The sequence below is a fragment of the Callorhinus ursinus genome, unplaced genomic scaffold (assembly GCF_003265705.2).
Source record: "Callorhinus ursinus isolate GAN/ISIS: 27379988/994484 unplaced genomic scaffold, GSC_fseal_2.0 scaffold7, whole genome shotgun sequence".
Taxonomy (NCBI): domain Eukaryota; kingdom Metazoa; phylum Chordata; class Mammalia; order Carnivora; family Otariidae; genus Callorhinus; species Callorhinus ursinus.
In genome coordinates, this window is record NW_027397069.1 from 5,649,538 (window position 1) to 5,673,426 (window position 23,889).

Here is a 23,889-nt window from a genome sequence, read left to right on the forward strand (position 1 = left end):
AGTATATACACACTTCAAATCATGTGGTACACCTTATATTTACACAACACTATTTGTCAGTTACCCCTCACTGAAGCTGTGGGAAAATGGCCTCTCCCATGACCATTTGCGTTCCGAAAGGGAGGTTTTGCCAGAAGGAGAGAACGTTAAGACGAGGAGGTGCAAGTGTCGTGTCTTCATGGATGGGTCTGCCTTGATCCAGAAGAAAGAAGTCTAGCAGAGACTTGTTTCAGTACTCTGTCACTTGTAATTTTCCTGAGTCTTTTATTTTCATAGCCTTACTGTCCTCAGTTTCACTGAAGAGGTTCCTCCCCAAGGAGGCAGGAGTGCATTCTAGGAATGTCTCATTAGAGAAAGACCTCAGCTGAATCATTTTGGCAAATATGTCACAGGTGGGTGTGTGTCCTGATTTGGGTGCAGATGGAGATAAGTCACATAAACTTGAAATCCAATGGTTAGTGGGGAAGATGTTACAAAATACTGGTGTCTTAGAAATAACTTTTAAAAATAACAAATATTTGGGGAAAATAATACAAAACATATCCCTAATCTAAGGTAAACAGGTAAATTATTTAAATCCCCAGTTTTCTGACAATGTAAGGATTGGAGGAAGTAATCCTCAGGGTCACCATAGTTCTAACGTAAGCTACTGGACTTGGTGTCAGAAGGCCTGGACCAGCATCTGGCTCGGCTCCTCCATAACCTTAAGCAACTCACTTACCTGCCTTTGCAGTGTAGACTGCCCCAGTTGGTTGTCTGAACAATCTATTGGTTAATCAAAGTGAGATTTAATACTTATTATAGTGAGGGAGACCACCACCTCAGCACTCTTAGTAACGTCTCACAAGGGATGGGTCAGCAGTGGATATGTGTAAGGTTTTCGGCTTGGGGTGGTTTTTAGTGATTGAGATCGGGCAAGATTCTTGCTGTAAGAGTTTAGATCATTTCACAATATATACAAACATCGAATCATTATGTTGTATACCTTGAAGCTAATAGAGTACTATATGTCAATTATACCTCAATTAAAAAAAAAAAAAAAAGAGTTTAGGACTCTCCAGGATACAGAGTACTTATTACGGACAGGTAACCATTACTATTCTGGGGTTGGGGGCACAGAAGAGGGGACATCCCTTGGCCTCCCCTGGGGTCGGGGCACAGTGGAGGGCACATCCCTTGGTCTCCCCAGGCCCCCAGTGTTCTTTCCACCTGCTCTGGCTCCACAGTTCAGTTGTCAGTTGTTCCAATGGAGTTTGCTCCTCTGTTTTTCTCTTTCCTTCCTGATGTGGGGTAACTTTCTGCTGCCCAGAAGTCTATTCTATTCTGTCTTCTGAATTTTTAACCATCTCCATGCATTACCTTTAAAAATAAATTGCAAGATTTTTAGAAAAGCATTTTTTAAAAAAATGTTTAGGATTGATGGACCGAGCTGGGCAGGGTCTTGGCCTGAGTACCAATTATTTTTAGGAGCTTGGTTTGACCAGTTGAGTGATATATTATCTAGAGGCAGGGGCTGGTCCATGAGTCTATAATTCAGATGAATGGATTTTCAGAGACTTCCTGAAGCTAACAGTGAAATTACTTATTGGTTAACAGCCTTAAATTCTTGGGTAGGAATTTCCTGGAATGAATAGTAAAGTCCTATTGATGGAGAGGCCTAAGTTCTTAGTCCTGATGATTAAGCTGCGGGGCTGCCCTGAGTCTCAGTGCTCAGGGGATCCACATTTCCATTTGAAACAATATCTACGTTATTCCAGAAAAGAGTATGCTATATACCTTGCCTATGAAGAGGAAATTTGAGCCGACAAAGGGAAAAGTCAGAGAGAAAGGGGCCTAGAGTCGGAGGTATTTGAATCATCGGAGTCACCAGTGACTTCTACACATAATCATCTCTAATTTGTTCATCTGTGTTCTTCCATGTAGTATTTTCTTAAAATCAATCCATGCTCCAAGAAATAGAAATGAATTTCTCCATAGATTTGGGAACTCTCTGATAGAAACAAAAGTGGGGCATTCTGACAGACCTCGAGGTTACGGTCACATGCTTGCATGCAGGGGTTTGCCTGGGGCAAGTGGGCATCCGTATTTGTTTTTCCAAGATTTATCTGGGGAGGAGTGTACGGAGGAGGATGTTCCATCACCTAAATTGTAAAATCCAGGGTTACTGTGAAATTCCCTCTCGTTTTGACTTTGCCTATGCCGTTCAGCTTCACCAAGGAAGCTTCCCTCAGAAAGCAGGGACCTTTCCACTACATCAGGAGAAATCAAAACAAATAGCAGTGCACTTTCCACAGCCTCGCTCCCTCTACCGAGATTTGTCCCTTCAGAGCCCTGAAATTGAGCACAGATGCATTATCATTCCCGCTAGGCTGAATGCAGAGAGAAATGTAAAAAATAAAATAATTAAACATTTTACATTACTTTAGAAAATGCCATCCTTGGCCATCAGGACCTCACTAGTTAGGAAGTATCATTACAGCTTTTTTGAACGCTTGGTCTAGTATGATATTTGCCTTCTGATATTTGGACCTATGACAAAATTTTCCTTGCCACGCACTGGTATTCATAATTTTTTAAAGTCTAAGGCATAGTAGTGGGGCGCCTGGGTGGCTCAGTCGGTTAAGCATCTGTCTTTGGCTCAGGTCATGATCTCAGGGTCCTGGGATCGAGCCCCGTGTTGGGCTCTCTGCTCAGCGGGGAGCCTGCTTCTCCCTCTGCCTCTCTGTGCTCTCTCGCTCTCTCTCTCTCAAATAAGTAAATAAAATCTTAAAAACTAAAGTCTAAGGAATAGTTGTTAGTTGAATACTACTTACTACAAAAAAATTAAATATAATTAATGATGTGGGGGGTTAGTTTTTCTGTAAGAGAATCATTTTTATTGACTAGAAATACAATTTATATATAAATAAAGTCAGAACATATTTATTAAGATATAGATTTTTAAATGGCATTAGCTAGATTTTCATCCTGACAGAAAGGACTCACTCATTCAAGAAATACTTCTGTAGCATCTTCTGTGTGCGAGGCATTTTCCAAGATACTGGACACATAGATTATCCCCTCAAGGAGCTCATGTTTGCCCTGAGAACGTACTGTGACACTAGTCAGGGGGAGGAGTCTTCAATAATACCTCTAGTGCTCTGAACACGACTGTGACAAGAAGATTGATACAGAGCATTGTCATGGTTCCCTGACTGACTTTAATAGTTAAGATCATTTACTAAAATGTTTCATAAAATAGAGTGTTTTCTACCTTTTAATCTTATTTCCATTATGCCATGAAAATGCCTTTCCAACATGAAGATGGAGAGGAGATGGGAAAAGAATGAATGATGAGTACTTGTGAAGACCCACGTATGATGCTAAGGTCTTACGCGTGTTATCTCAGTCAGTCAGTACAACACACCTATGCAGAAAAACAGTTATTACCCCCATGTTATGCATGACAAAACTCAGTCTTAGACTGGGTAAGTACTTTCTCCCAAGATCACATTACCATAGAAATGATCTTGGGTATCACATCGATACCTACTACAACCTGATTTCCCAAATGGGCAGCCATATTTATGTGTCCCCAACAACTTATGCAACTAAGTTCTCCCGTTTACTGGAAAGTGACTGTGTGCTCAACACTGTACTCCTTTCTAAGCTCTGTCTCACTAGGGCCTCATAGCAAACCCCAAAAGTCAAGGAGTATTAGCTCTGTTTTAGAGATGAAGAAATTAAGGCTCAGGAAGCTTAGGCGACTTGCCTAAAGTCACCCTGTCTAGCGAGTCAGGCCACTGTGCTAGTCTTGCTAACATAAGGTATCATCAGAACATTTCATGGATATACTCCCAAACTAATAACACAGATGCATCAACCACGGTTGGCATCGCCAATAGCTGGCTGAAAGTCCTGGGAATGGAGACCCATGATCTTTGAAATGCCTGAAGTGCAACTATGACATTCTCCTTTCTGCTTGATTGAGCCAGGGGAAAAAAATGGTCCTATCCCAGAATTAGGAAACCTAGCCAAACGGGTAGAGACCAGCACGTTGCAAGTACAACCGGCCAAGGGAGAGGGGAGGGCATGGTCACAGGTGTTGGTAAAGGTGAGCCTGATTGATCTGGCAGGTGGAAGAATGATTGAGAATGGAACTGAAACCAAGATCACTGGGTAGGAGGGGCTGGTGATCGGGGCCTGTGGACCAGCTGGAAGAGAACCTCTACCTGCCCTCAGAGGCACCGCCCGCAGAGGCACAGTGACTGCCTACCTGGAACCTCGGTGTGCCCCTGACTTTGGAGCTCTGTGACTGATGGGGGGCTGAGGACTTAGCCAGGGGGCTTCGTCATGGGCTGTAGGCTGGATGCAAGTGTGTTTTTGCCCCGTGGCCTCTTCCAGGCCCCTGTTCTCCCAGCTCTGCCTCCCCGGGGTCCAGGACAGACGAAGTGACACCGGGGCTCTTCTCTAGAGCATAAGCATCTAGGCCACACTCCTCAGGAAGACCGATGAGCCTGAGAGTGCAGAGACTGAGGAGGTAGTGGCGTTTTCTGGAGGTGAGCATTCAGATTAAACCGCAGTGATGCCCTCCGAGAGGCCACCTGTTGCTCTGCACATCATTAGCTACAGGACAAGGAGACTTTGAGGAAAGCACAAGCAGCCTCTTCATTCTTACTCTGTTCTCTCTGGTCTAGACCCAGAGCTTCCAGTTCTCTGAAGCAGGACCAATTACCTAGAAATCTGAGGGAGCTTAATAATGCGAAGCGTTAGCATCTTACCCCGGGTGCTCCTGCCCATTTGGCAAGCTCTCCATCTCAAATTCTTGTTTCATCGTGTAGCCTAGTGATTCAACAGCTTTGGAGAAGGTCAAGTGAGTTCTCTGCAGCTCCACTTTCTGGGCACCACTAGCAAGACGCACTCTGCAGGGCTCAGAGGGCCTGAGCACCTTGCAGCCTCTCACGGACCTTCGGGTTAGACCTGCCAACCACTCAGTGGAATGCGCTCCAGCTGCGGGGGGGGGGGGGGGGGAGAGGGGCCAGAAAGACCCTGCAGATGAGAGGAAGCAGATACCCCTAAAGCTGGGTTTGGGTCAGCCTCCTGACATAGCAGCAGTTTTTTTTAAATTTTTATTGTTATGTTAATCACCATACATTACATCGTGAGTTTTTGATGTAGGGTTCCATGATTCATTGTTTGTGCATAACACCCAGTGCTCCACGCAGTACGTGCCCTCTTTAATACCCATCACCAGGCTAACCCATCCCCCCATCCCCCTCCCCTCTAGAACCCTCAGTTTGTTTCTCAGAGTCCATCGTCTCTCATGGTTCGTCTCCCCCTCCAATTCCCCCCCCTTCATTTTTCCCTTCCTGCTATCTTCTTTTTTTTTTTAACATATGTTGCATTATTTGTTTTAGAGGCACAGGTCTGTGATTCAACAGTCTTACACAATTCACAGCGCTCACCATAGCACATACCTTCCCCAATGTCTATCACCCAGCCACCCCATCCCCCCCACCCCCCACCACTCCAGCAACCCTCAGTTTGTTTCCTGAGATTAAGAATTCTTCATATCAGTGAGGTCATATGATACATGTCTTTCTCTGATTGACTTATTTCACTCAGCATAATACCCTCTAGTTCCATCCACATCGTTGCAAATGGCAAGATTTCGGGTTTTTTGACGGCTGCATAATATTCCATTGTATATATAGACCACATCTTCTTTATCCATTCATAGCAGCAATTTTTTATGACAAATATTTGGCAAGAATAACCCGAAGTCTTCAAAAACCAGTGTACTGGGTATTAATATACTCAATATTAATAAAACATTAAATTATTAACATTTGATTTAGTAAAGATATTTGTTAACATGTGTAATATATTTATAGATGTTCATATATTAAATACTAATTATTAATTTTGAATATATTACCAGCAAAACATTAAATATTAACCAAATATGTAATAAAATATTAGATAGTTTCATAAATATTTATCTGTGATTCTATTTAGGCCGCCTAGTTGTTGGTTTCTCTTATTCCTGACATTTAAAAACTCTTGTAGATTAAGTTAAAGACCATTTGGAGAAACAGAGATTAAGTAAATATGTGGAAATTAAGTGTATTCAGAGAGCAATAAGGAGATAAGATCTCTGGGTATAAGCATTTGTATAAAACATAAAAGGTGAAAATTTCGAAGAGGCCAAATATAAGTTAATTTAAGCAAAATAATTTTTTTTGCTTTTTTGAAACCAAACTTTCTTTCCTTGAACTTTTCTTAAATTTTTTATTGAGATGTAATTGACACATAGCATTATATTAATTTCAGATGTACAGCATAATTTGAGGGGATTTGTGTGTATTGTGAAATGATCATCACAGTAAGTCTAGTTAACGTCCGTCATCACGCACAGTAAAATAATATATTCTAAACATGTTCTCCTAAGTCTTTCCTGATTTGTGATAATCAAAATATGTTCTATTTCATTGAGATTGTACATGATGTGTACATTATTACAAAGTGATTGTAATGGTGCTATGCATCAGGAAAGCTACTATTAAATTTCATCTAACAGATGCAGCAAGATATTTGAACAGGGTTTTTCTTTTCCTATTTTATCATTGGAGCATAAAGTAATAAGTAGTATAAGAAAATCCGTATGGGTAGAAAAATTGGTTCATATGGTTTATGCAACATTTGCAAAATTTCACTTTTCTTATAATAAAAAGTTCAGTCTTTGCATTGTAATTTACGTTTTTCTGAGTCAGATGGAGCATTACTAAATTTAAACCCCCAGTACGGTGTGAGGTTTCAGACAGTCTTATTTCCTGAATTCTAATAGATGCACTAAAGGCAGGGATTTCCCATGCGCAGATTTTCCTTTTTATTTATTATATACCTACTTATGATAAGACAATAAGGCTTCCTTTATGTATTCAATCTACAGTGAGGTTCTGGTTGCCCGTGTATTTACTTGTGTACGTATGACAACATTTTTATGAATAGCACAAGGTTGGAAAGAACAAATCGGATGTCGCTTAATACTAAAGAGCCATATCCATTTACTCAGGACTGGGTTGACTCACAAAGGAGTGGGGTATTCACTACGATAAAAATGCAGCTTTTTCCTCATCTCAGCAAGAGGCCATTACAGAGAAGCTCACCTATTAGCATCTGTGGTTGTCTCCCCTTAGGAGGATTTCATTGTCACTCTCCTGGAGTCAGGTAAGAGCCCTTTCCAGGAAATACTCATTACCCATTCTCTTACCCTGGTCTACAGCCATAGTTTCACGTAATTACCACTGAAGGACTATTTTCCTGTTTTCTCTTGGTGTGATTACATTATATTAACCAACATTCGATAATACTTTGCAATGTATAAACTTGTGGAGCTCAAAAATCTAAGTAAAATCCCTCAAATTTAATGCTCTGCAAAGTTACCTTGCAGTTCCTTTCGACGGTAATTACGTTTAATACCAGATGGTTTCATGCAATCTGACTTTTCTATAATGAATGAAAATAATTTGAAGACTCATAGGCCTCTCTCTTTCATTACAGAATGTACAGGCTTTTCCCACACCCTTGTTCTGGAACATTAAGAAAGAAGATATGGAGAGAGAGAAGAAAGAAACCGAGGACCCCCTGCTACTATTTCTATAAACAACTAGTAGTGTTTAAAGGCTAATAAAGCTCCAAAGATCTCTCTTATAACCATAATCTTTGGGCCAATTTTAAAATATTTTAGGTGGACGAGTGTCAAGAAAAATAGAGACAATTTCTTAAGACATGATTCTCTTCCCTCAACCTCCATAAAAGATTATATATATATATATATATATATATGGCTGTCATATAAGGGGGCAATTGAAATTCCACAGCACAAAGCAATGCAGAGAGAGGGGGAAAAAATAGAATCGATCTTTCATATGTTTTTTTCAAAGGCTTGGCAAGAAACCAGGGGTAATATTTTTGCAACTGGGAATGTGTGTTTGCTGAAGAATATTCCCACATTTGAATCATCATCAGGGGTCCTAGTCTTGTTTTACTTTCAAAGGTAGAGAGGGCATCACATTGACCCCAGCTGGGAAAAGGAAAATGCCCCACTGTAATTCTCCTCCAGGGAGCAGGAATAAAGGGATTACATATGCCTGCATAATGGAGAATTTCCTCACTCAGACAAGACAAAAGACTTCATTATTTTTCACCAGACACTTGAAGCCTTGTGCCTCCCAGTACCGGAAGAGAGGCAGAGCAATGTTTTATATTAAACCACTAGATGGAGTTTCTAAGAAACTTGCCCTTATGAAGCGATACGGGGAAGGCAGTGAAGACTTGATACCATGACTCTATGGCCCATCCCCTAAGAAAAGCTAGACAGTGCCTGAAGTTCGTGGTGTGTGTTTTCAATATTATCAGCTTCGCTTTTTCTCTAGGCAACAAATAAAGTTTTTATCCTGGAAATGTATTTATTTTATCTGCAGTTGAGACCAAAAAGCATCTAAATTCTAATAAGAAATTTAAAGTGGCAAAATATAACTTAATCGAATATTCAAATACTTTTCCTTCTGACTAGTTCTATCACTGAGTAACTTTAGTGATATGTACATCTCACTTCGTATTGGTAAAGTAATAAAAGTCTCAAATGCCTTACTTACTATATCAGCGTGGTAGTAGATTCCTATAAGACACCATGTATGGAGACCATGTTCCCAGTGACAGATCAGACCCCCCCCATTTAAGAAATTGAAATGAGTTCAGCTCTGCCTCATATTGACTTGTAGGTTTCCCTTAATAGCTTCACATAGAATATAGAAAAAGATTTATAAATTTTCTACTTGCAAGAAGCAGTGTCTGATTTTTTTTTTTTATTCCTGTCTCAGAGTCTCATCTATTATGGGTGTGCAGCCCGTCCCTTGAGTAGCATAGTATCCTAACTGGAGACAAAATTAAGATTAACTTCCCCTTAAAAAGCATATTTCAAATACATGCTGTTCTGTTCATGATTATTTCCGTGCTTCATAAGCGTGAAGTGATCAAAAGAGACATTAAAATATTGGATCTTCACAAAATTTCAAGGTTCATTCATTTCACAAATATTTATTGAGCGCCTACTAGGTACAAGGTGAAGTAATAAGTGAGCAATGACAAAGTCAGCCCCTACTCTCTTGGAGCTGTTTGGAGAGAGGCCCATATAAGGAACCGAAAGAGCAAAGAGGGTGACATGGCGGGAGCGAGTCCTTGATGGTAGAAGATGAAGCAGACCCTACGTGACTTCGAAGTCATGCTGAGCTTCTAGACTTAGTCTTTCTCTGAAGAGCAGTAGGATGTTGAAGATTTTAAGACAGCGATGATTAACTATATTCGTTACCAGTTGCTGCCTAACAAGTTACTCCAAAGCTTGGTGATTGAAACAATACAGATTAATCTCAAAGTCTCAGTCAGGAACTGGGTGTGGCTTACCTGGGTCTCTCACTACGCTGCAGGCATTTTGACTTGCGCGAGAGGAATCCCCTTCCTCGCTCACTCTCCCATTCTTTTTTTTTTTTTTTAATATCTTATTTATTTATTTGACAGAGAGACACAGCCAGAGAGGGAACACAAGCAGGGCGAGTGGGAGAGGGAGAAGCAGGCTTCCCGCTGAGCAGGGAGCCCGATGCGGGGCTCGATCCCAGGACCCTGGGGTCATGACCTGAGCCGAAGTCAGACGCTTAACGACTGAGCCACCCAGGTGCCCCTCACTCTCCCATTCTTAATAAGACTTAGCTCCCCATGAGCGGTCCGATTAATGCTTTGGTTCCTTACTCGTCCACTGTTAGCAGAAGGCCCCTCTCATTCCTTAAGAAATGGATCTCCCCGTTCTACAGAGGGTGGCAGTCCCCCACCCTCTGTAAAATGTTTTAAGACCACCCGTGACCTGGGACAACATGGCAGCCTGCTTCAGCAGAGCCAGCAAGTGAGGGGACAAGGGACAGTGAGGAGACGAAATGCGTGTCTTTTGTGACCTGTCCCATCCCATTTGCCTTATATTTGTTAAGAGCAAGCCCCTAAGTCCTGCCCACATTCTTGGGTTTCTGCCAGAGCATGAAAACCAGGGGCGGAATCATTGGGGGCCATCTGAGAAACACCTGCATGGTGACTTGCAGGTGTTCATTTCAGAGATCACTTTGCTCACAATAATAACACAGAAGGTTTATTAAGAGTGGATGCGTGGAGACAGGTGAAGAGGCTCAGCTCTGGTCTGTAGCATATATCACCGTTGATCAGGGTCAGAACGGAGAAGACTTACCTTCCAGTATGGCCCTCTGTCCCACACTTGCTCTTCTGTCCTCCATCCTCTGTCGAATGTTTTAATACCAACCCCGATATGGGACAAGATAGAAAAGTAAATAATAGCAACTAAAATGTAAACAAAGCGTCAGTGTTTCCAAAGACCGGCACATTCATAATCATAGCTGATCCTCCCAACTCCCTGCGAAGTCGGAGGAAAAGGTGATGTTGTTCCCTATTTTACGTAGAGGACACGGAGGCTCGGGGGATGCCCATCCCCCACCTGAGGTCCCACAACCAGCAAAAGCTGAGATCAGAACTATATGGTTCTAAACCTTGTGTGTTCTCAAATCGACTTCTCCATTAGGCGTCCAGTGGAAGGCAGAACTTTCTGTCTGAGCTATGCTGCTGGGTATGAAAGTACTAACCTAATGTGCTGTTTGAACCTGGAGACTAGCAAGTTCCAGATCCAGCCCTGCACCTCCCTTAGCCTCCTGTCTCCTTATACCTCCCCCGTCTGCCTCGAGCTCACTCCTGCTCTCCATCACTCTGCCCGTGAGCGCCAGCAACCTCTCTTCCTGGGAACATGAGGATGAGTGCTCAGGTGGTCCCTAAAGAACTCACCATCTAATGTCCAACGATGATAAAAAATGCCATAAGCATTGAATAACGTTGGTTAATAATATGCCACAGGAACATGGGACATAGAATGTATAACCTCTTAGTGGAATCCAGTCATGCCAGATTGAAGTGAATAATTTTCTACCAAGCCTGTTATTTTCCAAAATAGCAAAATATTTTACATTGTCAAAGAATGTGACAATGGCTTACGCATAAGGCTCTTTCATTTATGCAGAAACGTCCTAAGGTGGCCTTCTTTCTACACCTGCTTCAGTGTCCGGGTGTCCGGGTGTCCGGGTGTCCGGGTGTCCTCAGGGCAGATGTATCATCAGTTTCTGTCTCTTGCTGCCTGCGTCCTCCCTCCTACCCCAGATTTAGGTCCTTCCATCCAAGTTCCTCCCTTCACCCATAGGAAACCCATTCTCGGCAGCCGGGTCTTTTGTATCATGTAGTTAGATGTTTCCCATATGTTTTCCTCTAGACAGATTTATATATCTATAGAAGAGTTGCTCCTTCTGTACCATTACCTGTGGTTTCTGTGGGAAAACTATTACAGATAAGTAGCTGGTTATTAACTATATTGGATGCCGTGCCTAGAAGAGAATTTTGAGTTTCAGTTTTAGTAAGATCTGCCACTGTCCTTAGTAGACGAGAAAGGCTTTCAGGAGCCTTCAAAAGAACTGCCCTTCATGTGCCCTCCACTCACCCCACCCCTGCAAATTGCCTTCACCCACATGGCCATTTAACAATTTGCCAGGTGAATGTAGCCCCTAGTTTTCCACTAAGAAACTCTAGCGTTTACCAAAGAATTCCCTACTTCAAACACCACTATAGAGACTCAAAGGAAAGAGTGAGGTATCAGAGCATATGGTCTGAGGGACTCAACAGGAGTTGAGCTGCCAGATGAAGATGGAGACAGTCGTTGACCTTTGTCTTGGTGCAGAGATGGGGGCAGTCCTGGGGTGTGGGGTTGGACGGGGGCTCAGAGACAGTTGCACTGAGCCCGAGGCCCCACAGTCGATCTCAGAACACTAAGGGAAGAGGGCTGGATCTCCCTGATTTCACTTTGCTTGGGTTACGTGGATACCTTTGGAGTTCCAGGAAAAGAGGTGGTGGGTAAGCAGCCTCTGCTCAGAGAACACAAGGCTCTGGCAGGGTCCCCTCCGTGAGGAAGTGCAAACCACCAAGGTGTACGCTTGGCTTGAGCAGAACTCTGAAGTCACTTGTCACGCCATTTAATTGGCCCAGAGTTAGTGAGCATTTTTTTCTCTTTCTCGTCGTTTTCTGGTTTGAAATTGTACCAGCAAACACTGTTATATACACAGAAGAAAGTGATAGGAAGAGGAAATGAGAGCCAGTGGTTTTATATATTCTACACAGAGGAGTGGTTGTCTCAGTCTGGTTCAACACATGTTTTCTGATGGCAGGGTAGAGCTAAAAGCCAGCCCCTCCATCACCCTGACCTTCTCTTACGGAGAACAAAGAGGCACATGTCACGTGCTTAGCTGAAACTCCAGCCCATTTTACTGTTATGTTCCGAATTCTCTAGACCCCAGCGGGAAAGAAAGGGCTGATCTTGAGCCAAAGAGGAAAGGGGCATTGCTTTCTCACCACACTTGAGCCCTGTTGTTGGTAGAGAGGATGGAAATGCCATAGGGCGTGGAGTCTTTCCAATAGTGGGTGCATCTCCACCCACCATGGAGACCTCCCTGTCTTGTTCGGTCAGAGGAGGGAGTCTCAGCAGGATCCACAGAGCCACCCCAGCGGGAATGGGTGTGTGAAGTTGACTTGGGTGTTGGGACACCCATGAGGTTCTGGAGTCTGTAGATGCAGTCCTAAATCTTCCCCAGCAAGAATGCCTGGGCATGCTCAGACTGGGCTGTGGGGCAAGTACCAGCAGTCCTTTATCAGATGCAGCTCGAAGCCAGTGACATTCTTCCATTTCAGACATAGCAGGGGCAGCCAGCTCGAAAGGGCATGCTGTATTCAAGTTGCATATGTTTTGTATGTAAGCCCTAAGGGCTCAGCTACTTTAGGAGGGGGGAACTCTTATGACAAAAAATAAAGTTTACTAAGACAGTGGCTAAAGTTTAAGCCTTGATGTTTACACAAATGGCAGGAATCTGTAGATCTGTGCCAAGATAACACTGCTTTCCAAATAGATGTTCTCCAGATGCTTCATCATTTGCCGTCCTTGGTTCGGGGAAGAACAATTCTTAGTCTATATACATCGTGCGAGATCGTGCTAAAGCTTTGTGAACTCAGCCTAACTTACAAATGCGTCTTCTTGGCGGGACACCCTCCTAGTCCTGGAAATAAGCACATTCTCTGTCTCTCGCTGCCATAAATCCTTGCTGTCCGACGAAATTTTGACTTTGGGTTTTATCTTGAACTTCTCCGTGGTGCTTATTAAACTAAGAAGAGTGATGTTGGGGGTGGGGGGGGGATGGCTTCCTGTAACGCATTTACATTCGTTGAATTTGCATGATTTTCATAGGTATTTGCCGCAATTATCTTCATTGGCATCAAAAGCGTTTTTAACTACTTGAATATACACGTGATATGGTAAAAGCTGCTTCACAGTATGCTAAACAGACATGGATCTTTTTCTTGAAGATCTTGGCTCTGAGACAGACAGTGATAATCTATCTAATTCAAAGCCAATCTAGAAATGTGTTTTAGGAAGCATAAGTATGAAAGTTTCATGGAAAGCAATGACAAAAGTCATGTGTTCAGGTGTGGAAAAACATGGCATCATAAGATTTGCATATCACAAAATCCTTGCATTTTAAGTCTCTGAGTTTTCTTTGAGATCAAGGTCTTGTCCTCACTTTACCAATAAAAGAACAGCCCAAAGGTCACTCACCTAGTCCGTGACAGTGTCGCCGGTGGGACGCAGGTCTCGGAGCCTCTGTATTATTTTCTCTCCACTTGACTACTATGTCAAGGGAATTGCTGTCATTTCCAGTTGGAGGGAGCTTTCTGGAAGAGGAATTTTGTTTTCTGTTCCAATCATTCACACACCAGGTGTTGAGTCACCCAATTATCTTCCCTCATTAGCAAATCTGAAACTATACCAGCCCAGGTATGCTTTCAAGGGGTCATGTTTTAAAAAGTCTTCAGAGTTTCTCATGGCTGCCAAGAAAGTGGTAACCAGTTACCTGTAAGCCACAGGCTTTAGACTGAGGTTTCTTGGGTATTAATCTCAGCTTTCATTACTTCTCTTTACCAGGCACTTTCGCCTCTAGTTTTGTTTTCCTATTTCCCTGGAGTTCTGCAAAATTTCCTTGGAACATATACTCCATCATCCAAGAGGCCTGGGTGGACAAATCCTTCCCCAAAGGGCTGTTCTTAGAAACCTCCTTGTCTAAATTCAAAACCAACGTCATGCCTACCTAGGGTGAGGCTGGCCCTACTGCTTGCAGGATCCCGATGGAAGCTCCCCCCTTGGGTGGGGGGAGACGGGTCGTGGCAGGCGGGAGCTTTCTGTTTATTTCCAGCACCCCTGCGTCGCCTAGCTGTGACAGCTGTGCTTTGTTAAGTGTTCTTGACGCTGAGCCTCAAGCCCATTTTCCTTCATGGTTATTTGTCATTTGCTGTGTTTTGCCTGATCATTGGTGTTTCCTTAAAAATAATAAGAGTAATGAGCAGTTATGTTATTATTCATCCCAAGTGTACAGATCATGCATTTATCTTGGGCTCCTTTTTTTTTTTTTTTTTTTTTTTCCTAGAGCCTGCACTCGACAGCGCATGCTGAGCGGATCATTTGAGGGGCAGCCAGCAAAGGAAAGGTCAATTCTCAGTGTGCAGCATCATATCCGCCAAGAGCGCAGGTAAATAGACCAGGAGACAAAGCTGCAGAGAAACTAAGGAAAGGAGTTTTACAGGAAATGGTCTCTGTGCACAGCCCCGGTTAGCAGACAGGCATGTGGGAGGAACTTTGTTCTGTTTCCTGACGGCAATAATAACGAAACTCACAATCAGATTCAAAGAGTCAAAAAAAAATCTTTCAAAAACCTTTTCCTTCGTGATGGCCAAATTCTTACTTTTAAGGATCAGAAGGAAAAATTCTGCAATTTGTTAGATGAGATCAAAGGCATTTGAATAATCAAAAGCTTTCGCTAGGAAAAGAAATGATAAGCATTTGTGATGGTATCAGAAAAGTTACTTTATTTTGTTCTTATAATGGCCATTGTTCAAAAGTCAAAATTTGGCTTTGGATGTATTGACCAGTTGGTTGTGGTTGTTTTAGGTCACTGAGACACGGATCCAATAGCCAGAGGATCAGCAGGGGGAAATCTCTTGAAACCTTGACTCAAGATGTAAGTTCTCAGCGATGCTTTGAATTTGGGAAGCATGATTATGAAAATGCATTTAAATTACTGTTTAGAATGTTCCAGCGCCTGGGCCCTTCTGTCACACTGTCCTGTCTCCGTAAGACTTTATATCAGAGGAAATCAGGAGACTCGGGAAGCAAATTGAATGGCCAGTACAAAAGAGTGACCATTAACTGTTCAAAAATCCAGACATCCCACAAAGCACATGTCTTCATTAAGATAGCAACACAAAAGTGACGTGTGACTTGCCTTTGACTGACATTAAAGATATTCAAAGCATTATATAGAATTTATCTGTATTGTTAACTTTAAACCTTTACTAAAATTTCCAAATATTCTGGAATCTAGATCCAGCGTCTGTAACTTCAGGGCTTTACCTACTAAGAAGTAAAATCTTACTTCTGGAAGAATTTTTCTTTCAAAGACTGCATACTATTTCCCAAGAATTTCTTTGCTTTCAGACTCTAGGTCATCCATTGATTTATTAACTGACTCAAAAAAAACATTTACCAAGTGTTTATTATGTGCCAGGTCCTGTTCTAAGTGAGGAGGAGCAGTGGGGAAACAAGACAAGACCTCTGCCTTCCAGGAACTTAAATCCCATAGGAGAGACAAAGACTAAACAAGGAAAGAAATACATAATCATTTCTGGAAGTGTTTTTTATTTATTTTCCATCATGTCTTCATTGCTGTGACAGTTTGCTCTGCATTATAAAAAAAAATAAAATGATATAAAGAAATCAAAAGTGTAGATATGGAGGCAGGGAATGTTCGAGAAGATGGTCAGGGTTCACACCTCTGTGTTAGACCAGACACCCGGACAAAGAGAAGAAACAAGCCACATTAAAAACCCAGGCAAACCCACGGAGGCAGAAGTCTGACCTCTGGGTTAGACTCACTAGCAGCTGTATCATGCTGAGATTTCTAAGATACTTGTAAAGTACATATTAAATAATTATCATTGGTGACACCCTCATTAAAATATAGGTCTTAAGTTGAGTCTAGCTACGTTGGCTAAGAAAGCAGAGTCCTGAATGTTCAGAGCCAAGGATGGCATTAGAGAAAGGAGATCTAGCAAGAGAAAGGTAGCAAGCCTTTGGGTTTTTTGGGTTTTGTTTGTCTTTTTCACCACTTTACCTCTCATTTCTTAAGTTTCTGGAGTTTCCAGAATAATACAACTGCTTTCAATAGGTAGAAACTGCTATCTTAGAGTAAACTCTCCTAACTAAGTGTTCCAGGCACAACTGACAATAGAAGAAGTTGGTGATGAGAATACCTGATACCATCATCGCCCATTTTACAAGGTTCTAATTGGTGTGCGCACCTGTTAGTGCCATGATTTTTAAGCCAGAACCCTGTCAGATATGATCTACCATATTGTCTACATGGAATTGTGATTGGATCCAACACATGGCCTATGTACGCATAATTTGGGGGCCAGGCATGTTGTATGGAGAAAACTTCTATGAGAAAATTCAGAGAGACAACACTAATTCAAAGCACTTTCCTTCAGTGTGATTCACTAGAAATACATAGTCTACTTAAGAGCCAAATTAGACCACGGCTTCGAGAATATGTGTTTAAAGATACACAACGAAAGACCCTACCTATATAGTCTGAATTCCAGAGGCTTAGTTCTTCTTCAAAGACGTTTTATTCTATTTATTACACAGACATATAATGAAAACCTATTCCCCATCTTCTCCAAAGCAAAAAGTGATGAGGCTCTGCTAATTTCCTAAGAAACCACTCCTGATGTCTTTTCCTCCATAACAGAAGCAATTTAAAATAGTTTCATCTGTCTCACTTACTCCAATTGATAGAAGATACAGATAATGAAATCTAAGGAATATTTGCAATAATATCTACAGGTTATTTGAGCAATGGCTGTCCATGTCCCAGGGAGTGAAAACCAGAGTCAGGGTCCTGCATGATCAGGCCCCCTCCCACCCCCCTGATCTCAGTGTCTCCTACCCTGGTGCCTGCCCTCTTGACTCCACCCACAGGGCACTGCCCTCTTGACTCCACCCACAGGGCATCTTGCTGTTCCATGTGCACACAGCTGTTCCCTGCGCATGAGGACCCACCCATCCTCTGGAAAAGCACACTTCTGCAGATACCCAGTGGCCTGCAGATCCTTCTCATCTTAGCTCAAATAACAGCTTCTTATTGAGGCCTGCTGTGACCAGTCAAACGTGGAGCCTTCTAGCACTCTCTGTCCCCTTTGATTTTTATCATAGCGCTAAACATCTAACACCCTCCCATATTGTGATTCAATTTTTATCTCTCTCCCCTGACTAGCATGTCAGCCCCACAAGAACTGGATTTTATCCTTTCTTTTTGCTTTTTTGCCATATCCTCAACACTCCAACAGTGCCTGGCACATAATAGGTCCTCAATAAATATTTCTATTGAAAGAAGATACTCTTTGGAAGGAAAAAATACCCTTATTAAGATGCCTGTTGTCATTAAAGATATATATATTAACATCAAGATATTTATTTCAGCTTTTCTAAAAATGATCTTTCTGGGCCTTCAAAAAAAAAAAAAAACTTTCCATTTTGATGTGCCCCCTTTTATTGTATTTCTAGCATTCCAATACAGTGAGATATAGAAACGCACAAAGAGAAGACAGTGAAATCAAGATGATCCAGGAAAAAAAGGAACAAGCGGAAATGAAAAGGTACGGGGCGCTCTGGTCTTTCTGGGCTCTGGCTCTGGAATGACAGGCTTTCCCTCAGCCTTCCTGTACATGCATGTCCCCTTCCAGGAAAGTGCAGGAAGAGGAGCTGAGAGAGAATCACCCATACTTCGACAAGCCTCTGTTCATCGTTGGACGGGAGCACAGGTTCAGAAACTTCTGCCGGGTGGTGGTCCGGGCACGCTTCAATGCGTAAGTGCACTCCATTTCAGCCAGGTGTTTGGCCTGCATCGTACAAACAGCGGGGGGGGTTGTCATACGAGGAAGAAGGAACATGTAATCCTAATGGGGTCACAAAATAAACCGTGGGCTAATTAATCATGCTGCTCCTTTTGGCCGAGCGGCCGACCAGGTGGAAAACAAACAAAGGTTGCAAGCCGTTAACATTTATATAAAACTCACGTTTATAAAACACTGAACGGCCATTTTTATGTGCTCATTTTAAGTCACCCAATACGTTTCTGTCGGTGTTACTAACGCCACATTTTGTTTCGGAAATACCGAACCAAGAGTAGACCGAATGACGCAGGGAAGGTCATTGCCCACACCTTCTTTCAGACTTGTAGTTTCTTTGTGGTGAAAATACCCTAATTGGATTATTCTAGAATAATGTAAAAGAGAAATAAAATTGACTAGTGCTTCCATTACCAATTGTTATGAGAAGAAACCCCACTGGCCAGTGTCTCTGTCCCTACACGCATAGAAGAAATGTGTAGGAGGCCGTCGGTGTGGTCGACCAGGAGGACGTTGCATTGGTGACGCCCCAAGCCAATCTCAGCAGGCAACCAGTGGATGAAATGGCATTTTTGTCCTGCGCAACTTTAGTATATATCCAGAAGAGTCCTAGAGGAAGTGTGGAAGCTTTCCATCTAAGTAGTTGGATCTTCCCTGTTGGTATCATTAGTAGTATATTATGATAGCATATCACTATGTGTTGTGGGCTGAACTGTGTGTGCCCCCCTGCCAAAAAAAAAATCTGTATATTGAACCCTTAATCCCTGGTACCTCAGAATGTGACTTTATTTGGAAATGGCCTCTTTAAAGAGATAATTCAATTAAAATTAGGTGATTAAGGTGGTTCCCCAATCCAATATGACTGTTGGCCTTATAAGAGGAGGACATTTGGACACAGACACTGAGAGAGGGGGGACAGTGTGAAGGCGTAGGGAGAAGACACCATCTACAAACCAAGGAGGGAGACCGGGACAGGTCCTTCCCTCACGGTCCCCAGAAGGAACCGACCCTGCCCACACCTTCCTCTTAGACGTCTCGCCTCCAGAACTGAGAGAACATGTCTCTGTTGTTTAAGCCACTTGCTCTGTGCGACTTTGTTACAACAGCCCTAGGAAACTAATACAGTATGGTATTAGTTTCATTAGTTTTATGAGTTTTATTAGTTTTATCTTATTAGTAATACAGGGCTGGAGGACTCCTCGGGAACCATTTGGTGTCATTTGTATCTCCCCTCCTCCAACAGAGGAGGACATTTAGGTTAAGGGCTTTGCGCAGGGACACGAACTAGCGCATGGCTGCCCCTGACTGTCAGTCTAGTGATCTCTCAGTTGTTCTAGAAAGACCCTCACCATTTAAAGCACCTGAGTCATAATTAAAAACGTCCCTGAGTTTTCACACAGTAAAGAAAGAAGCCAGTAGTTTAGAGTTGATTTGATCAGTCCCTCAAGTGAGTGTTTCATCTGGAATCATCCTGTTGGCTGCCTCCATGCTAACATCTAATTGCTAATTCTCCACTTCATTTAGTGTGGACTTCCTCTCCTTTTGTCAGCCCTGCAGCTGATGTGGACCGAGGAAGACTCGGTTGTAATTGGGAGCACACACACACACACACACACACACACACACAGACCGTCACGGGCTTCACTGAAGATTGATCACGGGCTCCCTGAAAGTGAAACTTATAAGCAGGGGCCCCAAGAAATTCTATATAAATCACTGCACAAGATCACAGTTAAACACAGGAGGGGAGAGCTCTATTTAATTTCTGGAGGTTTAATTAAACAATCATGAGGAAAATTCTTGAACTGCTAAGGCAGAGATTTTAACGGAGTATTTTTAAATGGAAGTCAAAGTTTTGTCACATCCACGTCAGAGATTATTGATTGGATTCATGAATTCTCAAATCAACTATTTTGAGAAATTTTAGACTTTACTTTCACAAACATCAGCTGCAAACTCTTCTGATTTTTCTGTCATTTAATGTTCTCTGCCTTTGAAAGCCACACAGGTCCTGGAAATGTAATTTTACAGAGGATACGAAAGAGATTTTAGGTAGATAAGATGTTTATAAATACCATGCTGTCAAGTGAGAACACACTTGCTTTGTTGCAGAATGTTGTGTTTGTTGTCTCTTACAGATCTAAAACAGATCCCGTCACAGGAGCTGTGAAAAATACAAAGTACCATCAACTTTAGTAAGCATCACAAAGTCCATTTTCCATGCACATTTGAAATTTCCATGTACCACTTTATGCTGCATAAAAATGTAAAGATTCCCTTTATTTTCTTGCCATATCGTGCGAGGAAATAGACAACGGTGGCTTTCAAAAAAAAAAAAAATGCCAGTCACATTTATAGAATCACAGAAGGGCCGTCTCTGACCTGCACGGCCTTCCCTGGAGCATCTGTTTCTCAGTTATGTTTGGTCTTTGGCAGTGATCTGCTGGGACTGGTGACTTACCTGGACTGGGTCATGATCATCGTAACCATCTGTTCCTGCATTTCCATGATGTTTGAGTCCCCCTTTCGAAGAGTCATGCACGCCCCGACTTTGCAGGTACGGCTGCCGAATTTCAGCCCACAGCTCAGCAGAAACACGGGGCTGCGGTTTTTCCCTTCTTGATGACCCAACTGCCTCTTGCCCATTTCAGATCGCCGAGTACGTGTTTGTGATATTCATGAGCATCGAGCTTAATCTGAAGATTATGGCAGATGGCCTATTTTTCACTCCAACTGCTGTCATCCGGGACTTTGGTGGAGTCATGGACATATTTATATATCTTGTAAGTCTCCGGTTATTTCCTAAATGTAAGGTGTTGTGGCTTTGTGAACTCTCCTGCCTTTCTTGGTTACAAGAGAAAGATGCATGAGTTCCAGAGGTTTAGATGCCATTACTGAGTCTCAAGTACCACAGGCAAATGAAGGGCATGCATGTAAAAATCTAAATAAAAAGCATTAAAAATTTCCATGGATATGGTTCACATACATCAGCTACATTCTTATACACATAAGACATACATTAATAAGGCCTAAAAGAGAAATCTCGTTCCTACTCCACAATCCTGTGGCTCCCATACAAAAAAAAAAACAAAAAAACCTGCCACCTCCATCATAGAATTGATTGATGAGTTCCTCGTTGCTAAAAGCAGCCTAACATGAGAGTGGTTGGAGCTTTCTTTCAGTTCCAATGTACAAAATACCTGGCTCAACAAGGTGACCGTGCAGCTGTTCAGTTACACTAAATTGGGAAACCATAGGAAGGGACTCAAAGACATTTCATTTTTTCTATATGTCCAAGAAGGCATAAAATCAATGTCTTTTTTTAACATAACAAGGAGAATCATGACCACTAACATACAGTATCTTTAGATCGTCCATAAAATAAAATCAGGTCAAGCATGAGGCTTAGTATCCTTGATCAAAGACATTTCAACCTGCACCCCCAGTGTGTAGGTTATAATAAGGAGCGGAAATGCACTGAGGTACACACAAAGTGTGGGCACCCCCATTTCATGCCTGCGAACAGCTGATGACTTTTCCTTTGGCGTCACTAACAGGTGTAGGTGGGGTTCAGAGTTAAGAGATTGCATATATATACCTAGTGAATGCTTGTCCTATGGGCCATGTGGTATTTCTGCTCAAGGCAAGTTGTATGCAGTTGGCTCTCAGACAGTGTACATAGCAAAGGATAAGTTGTATAAATTCTAGGGATTTGTTTTCCCTTGCTAGGTGAGCTTGATATTTCTTTGTTGGATGCCTCAAAATGTGCCTGCTGAATCGGGAGCTCAGCTTTTAATGGTTCTTCGGTGCCTGAGACCTCTGCGGATATTCAAACTGGTGCCCCAAATGAGGAAAGTTGTTCGAGAACTTTTCAGCGGCTTCAAGGAAATTTTCTTGGTACGTTACACTTACCCTTTGGTTCCAGTTCACACAGCCCAGCTCTGTAATGAAGCTAACCAGGGGGCACAGGGAGTCTCGCTTGCCAGGGGCTAAGTCTCCAATCTTGTTTATCACCAGGAGCCTATAAAGGCACTAACAAACACAACCACACATTCGGAAACTTTACCCATGCATGCTCTGACTTGTTGGTATATCTAATTCAATGAACATTCTTAGTAAAGTAACAATGAAAGGAAAAATCCAAGAGGTCATATTTGCTAACACTTCCATTCCTAATTTGTGACCCTAATTTTTATTCTAGGTTTCAGTTTCCTTATCTAGAAATTAAAGATAAGATTCAACACCACCTACCTCACAAATACTAGCAGTTAACACATTTGGACTCCTTATTTTATTTCATAGGTCCCCAGTTTCTTACCACATAGACTTTGTCTCTGATCTTTGGAGTGTTAACATAAAATAACTCAAAAAAAAAAATGTAACATACAGTTATACCCCACTTTAAGTAGCCTCAGGATACAGTAATGAATACTTGAAAATGGGGAGAAAACATCCTTTTCATTCTTTTCAGTTGGGCAACCCTGATCGAGGGTTCCTTCCAAGAGCAGGGCTGCGGAAAAAAACGATGAGTAGGAAGCTCGTTGCTCACAATCGTTACAGAAGGATCTGTGCCTTACAAAGGAATGATCAAAGGATTCTTTTTATTATTGATGAGTTCTGCTCGTGCATGGAAAACATGAATTAATTTACATAGGCTTATTTTACATCTTGCTCTCTAGAAACACACCTACGGGGAGAGAACAGCTGTCATTGCAGTTGATTCTCGGGTATTTTAAGGACAGGTTGTGAAGTTTCTGTAGGTACAGAGCCGCTAATATTTTTTTAAATACGTATTTGAAATCCCGTATTGTCTTTGTGCTGAAGCCACAACATGGTGGCTTTTCACACAGCTTGAAATGAAGGAGAAAAGGGTATCACCTGACTGCTAATGTATATGCATCTTGGAGCCCTGATAGAATTTAGCAAAGAATCTATTTGCCTTTCTCCCGATGATGTTTCTGTGAGATTTTAGTATATTTAAGGTATATGTTTAGATGATTCACCCAGCAAAGATCAGTGGCTTTGTTCAGTGTTTGACCCTTGGCTACTTTTCTCTGCTGAGACCAAGGCACCATCCAGCAGAGGGAGCACCAGTCAATTAACAGACTTGCTTTTTAGGACCCAATGATCTCACTTCCTCTGGATGCCCTCCCTGCTCACAAGAGAGCAAAACCACTGTCTCTCTAATTTATGCTTTGCTGATAGAGGTAGGAATCCATTTGGAGAAAATGGGGGAAATAGAATTATTCAAACACTTTTCTTTGGTTCCATTCAAGTGTCGATTTCAAAATCAGAAAAACCCAAGTCATATCAAAAATACCATAGCCCGTTTTCTTACTGGAAAGTCATGTGTTTTTATTCTAAAAATCCAAAAGCCGTTGTTAATTCCCTTCTTTTAACATTCCAGCGAGGCTAATTGAATGACCCGAGGTGGAAAAGTTAGACTATCAAGACCAAAGATTTCATACCATGTTATCTGAAAAGTCATGTCCCTATCCCTGTTCAAATCAAGCCTACTGTTGAATTTCTTACCCTGAGATGTGATGTCTCACCACTTTTTTTCAGGTCTCCATTCTTTTGTTGACATTAATGCTTGTTTTTGCAAGCTTTGGAGTTCAGCTTTTTGCGGGAAAACTGGCCAAGTGCAATGATCCTAACATTATTAGGAGGGTAAGATACTACTTTCTGTTGTTTGGGATTAAAATTCGGGTAGTTTGCCACGTCTTGGTCGGCACGTGCTGAGGC

General features: G+C 42.2%; 1 protein-coding gene across 3 annotated transcripts in view; it reads left to right on the top strand.

Annotated features, from left to right (window-relative positions):
• The window catches only part of NALCN (sodium leak channel, non-selective), a 308,717-nt gene that overhangs the window by 248,125 nt on the left and 36,703 nt on the right, over positions 1 to 23,889 (top strand). For 2 of the 3 annotated variants that reach the window (XM_025874690.2, XM_073894331.1), the window contains 9 exons: positions 14,604 to 14,705; positions 15,125 to 15,194; positions 17,801 to 17,892; positions 17,980 to 18,102; positions 20,283 to 20,339; positions 20,581 to 20,701; positions 20,796 to 20,927; positions 21,874 to 22,041; positions 23,710 to 23,814. In XM_025874690.2, coding sequence (XP_025730475.2) covers positions 14,604 to 14,705; positions 15,125 to 15,194; positions 17,801 to 17,892; positions 17,980 to 18,102; positions 20,283 to 20,339; positions 20,581 to 20,701; positions 20,796 to 20,927; positions 21,874 to 22,041; positions 23,710 to 23,814 — 970 coding nt within the window. Of the gene's footprint in view, positions 1 to 7,122; positions 7,210 to 14,603; positions 14,706 to 15,124; positions 15,195 to 17,800; positions 17,893 to 17,979; positions 18,103 to 20,282; positions 20,340 to 20,580; positions 20,702 to 20,795; positions 20,928 to 21,873; positions 22,042 to 23,709; positions 23,815 to 23,889 lie in introns of all 3 variants that reach the window. The other variant, XM_025874689.2, reaches the window with a different exon arrangement.